A 3449-nucleotide genomic window follows, 5' to 3' on the forward strand; every position below is an offset into this window, starting at 1 on the left:
AGTAATCTCGAAGAGGCCCTGACCCAAGTCCAGCGTCACCAGGGTCAGCCCCGTCACCCATACCCGACCCATACCACTCACCTCCATGTCCGCCATCATGTCCACTAACACCAGCAACTGCAGCAGCCCCTGCAACATCCCCAACAACGGGCCCATGCTGATCGTCGTCATCGTCGTCCGCCTCACGACCAGGGTGGTCCGCCGCAGCACGCCCTCTCCGTCTCCCTCCCTGGCCTCGTCGTTCGCCTCCAGAGGAACCGGCATCGTCATCCTCGTCCATAGCCTAATCAAGCCACCTCCACTCACGCTGGCTCCGTCGTGTCCCCACACGAGCCCTCCTCTCCACCCGACGCCTGTCTGGCACGTCCTCAACACGATCCATGTCAGGAACTCGCCCAGCACCGCGCTGGGACGTCTCAACGGGAATAGGAACGGCTCTCGGATCCCCCAAGGACATCCCCGGAGACAAAAACCTCTTCCCATGCTGACTCCACCACTCCAGGAACTCATGCGACGGTCCAGGGTCGGCAACAACATCAAACCTCAGCATGGTCTCCGCACGAGACTCCCAATGGAGATGCCATATCTGCAAGTGGTACAGGAACCATCGATCGCCTCCTCTGCCGTCCTTCGACATCAGAAAGTCGATGTTCAGGGCGGGGTGCGGACGGGGCTGGACCCCGCCGAACTGCGGAAGAACCCTATATATCTGATGCCACTCTATGACGGCAAAGTATATCAGTGACGTCACAGACTGCCACAACGCCATATGCCGAGGCTCCAAAGCCTCTGGATGCACAACCTGAAGTACGTCGGGGCTGCTATACGGCATCCAGATAAACTGCACAGAGAACTCAACATTGTCAGGGCAACTCTTGGACGCAATTCATAAAGTGTGGTTAATTAAAGCAACTTAGTAAGTAGCGTACTCACCTCTCTGTCCTGTAACCTGTCTATCCTCAGCCTCCACATCTGCACTCTAGGACCCTTCTCGCTACCGGAAGGGTTGTAACCTGACCACCTGCATCTTACAAGTGTCTTATGGCTAATTAAACGTGTGAGAGATTTGTATTACATTATTAATGAACATGGAGTAATGTATATTAAATTGAAGTAGAGAATGATGAATAGAGTACCTCGAGGCCAATGGCCAGCTGAACGTCTCATACCCTGCAGGCCTAAACCGAGGAAATCGCCAGAAGATCCAAGACTGAAGTAGCTGTAGTGGGCCCGCTAACTTGACCACATGTCTGTTCGCCACTCGGCACATGCACCGGTACAACCATGCCAGTGCTGCAGACCCCCAGCTGTAGGTACCCATCTCCTCAAGCCTAGCTACGTAGGGAAGCCATCTGATGTGAATGCGGTTGCCGGACTTGTCGGCAAACAACTGCGTACCCAACAACATCATGATGTACGCACGGGCATATCGCCGCACAGTCTCGTCATCGGCTCCCTCGGGGCACTCTCCAAAAGTCTCCTGGAACCAGCTGCAGTTTACTGCGTACTTCTGAACCTGGCTGGGAGGAAGAATCACTCCAAGCAACTCCTGAAACCACACCCAAGCTGGACGGCCACCCTGGATGTATATCTGGAATTCAGATAGGCAGCCGCTCACGTAACGCCCGTCCACTGTCAAACCCAACTGGTATGCCACGTCCTGAAGTGTGATCGTGCACTCTCCGAACGGCATATGAAACGTGTGCGTCTCCAGGCGCCATCGCTCGACAAAGGCACTGACAAGGGCCTCATCTAATCGGAACCATCTATCGTTCAGCCTTGCAAGATGGTATAATCCGGCCATCTGCAAGTACGGAACGTATCTGTCATCGAGTCGCATGCCCTGCTGCCGCCGCCACATGCTCTTGATGCATCGCTGTGGCTGCACATTACATGCACCGCATTGTTAGAACTAGCTTCATAACCAATGACTTAATTAACCAAGACGATAAATCATCAACAAAATATCATACAAAATAAAACCGCATAACAATTCATTAACGAGAACCACATGCAAAACAACTACCATAAACCACACAACTAAACCACTAACATAAACAGCTAAACTTAAACCATTAACATAAAACAGCTAACATAAAACAACTAACACAAACCACCAACATAAAACAACTAACATAAACTACCAACATAAAACAACCAAAATAAACCACTAACATAAAACAACTAACGTAAACCACTAACATAAAACAACTAACCTAAACCACTATCATAAAACAACTAACATAAAACCACCAACACCTACCACTAACGTAAAACAGGTAACATAAAACAACTAACATAAACCGCTAACATAAACCACTAACATAAACCACCAACTAAACCACCATCTAACCCGCATGCAAAACCTCTCAACTAAACCACTAGCAATACCACTTCGATTAACCGCTAACATAAACCGCCACTAAAACCGCATGCAAAACCACTAACTCACATATACCGCTAGCACGAAGTTTTTTATGTACTAACCTCGTCGTTGATGACCCCGGCTATATGAGCAACTCCGTCCAACCGATATAACCTTGCCGGATCGTCCCCCATTGGCAGAGTATTCCGATCAGGTCTTTGTCGGATTGAATCTGGGTCGTTTTCTCTGGGATTTGGTGGGGTAGGGGAAAGGAACAATGGTTCGAATGAGGCTGATTCGAACTCCTTATATAGCCGAATAATGAGTAATTCGAACCAGGTAGGTTCGAATTACTATTGGAGCCAAAAAGTGAGTAATTCGAACCAGGTTGGTTCGAATTACTTGGATAGCTTTCATGGGTATAATTCGAACTAGCCTTGTTCGAATTATGAGCATATAGAGTTCGAACCACCTTGGTTCGAATTATGTTCAACCATTTTCCATCCTAATTCGAACTAGATTGGTTCGATTTACTTGTGAATGTAGTTCGAACCAGGCTGGTTCAAATTACATTAAATTATGCCTTGGCTCATTGCTGAAACAATTTTCATTTTGGCTTATATGCGTAATTTGAAACTAGCCTTGACTTATTAGGGTTTTTTGCCCAAACTTTAAATTCTTAATTTTAAATCCTAATCTAAAAATATTAAATCTTAATTCCTAATCCTTAACACTAATTCTAATCCTTAAATCTTAGGCCCTAATCTAAAAAACTAGAGTTTAAACACTAATTCCTAAATCTCTAATTCTTAAATCTTAATCCATAAACCATATATCCTAATTCAAATTTTTTTAAACTAAAATTTAATAGTAAACCCAAAGCACTAGCTCCTAAATATAGACCATGAACGGTAATTCAAAAAACACTAAACTTCAATCTCTATGCACCAATCATATTTTTCAACCATAAATTGTAATTTAAAAATCTTAAATCTTAAACTTATAATTGCTAAACTCTAAATTATAAATCCTAATCCATAAACTACATATCATAAACTAAAAAACTCCTAAGACATAATCTTTA

At 45.3% G+C, this 3449-nt stretch overlaps 1 protein-coding gene across 1 annotated transcript; it reads right to left on the bottom strand.

Moving 5' to 3' along the window:
• Nucleotides 1-283: 283 nt before the first annotated feature.
• On the bottom strand, nt 284-2413 carry LOC140176605 (serine/threonine-protein phosphatase 7 long form homolog). Its single transcript, XM_072208129.1, has 5 exons — nt 2354-2413; nt 1423-1660; nt 1137-1335; nt 934-1021; nt 284-841 (listed from the first exon to the last, which is right to left on the bottom strand). The coding sequence occupies exons 1-5, from the start codon at nt 2411-2413 to the stop codon at nt 284-286; spliced, it is 1143 nt and encodes a 380-aa protein (XP_072064230.1).
• Between the last annotated feature and the right edge of the window lie 1036 nt (nt 2414-3449).

This window comes from Arachis hypogaea, chromosome 12 (genome assembly GCF_003086295.3).
Source record: "Arachis hypogaea cultivar Tifrunner chromosome 12, arahy.Tifrunner.gnm2.J5K5, whole genome shotgun sequence".
NCBI classification, from domain to species: Eukaryota; Viridiplantae; Streptophyta; class Magnoliopsida; order Fabales; family Fabaceae; genus Arachis; species Arachis hypogaea.

Excerpts from the sequence above, each read along its gene's own strand:
- LOC140176605 (XM_072208129.1), bottom strand. The coding sequence starts at position 2,413 with ATGTTAGCGGTTAATCGAAGTGGTATTGCTAGTGGTTTAGTTGAGAGG. Across the intron at positions 1,336-1,422 it reads GACTGTGCGGCGATATGCCC|CTAGGCTTGAGGAGATGGGT; the intron begins GTGCGTACATCA and ends TTCCCTACGTAG. Across the intron at positions 842-933 it reads ACAGGTTACAGGACAGAGAG|TTTATCTGGATGCCGTATAG; the intron begins GTGAGTACGCTA and ends TTCTCTGTGCAG.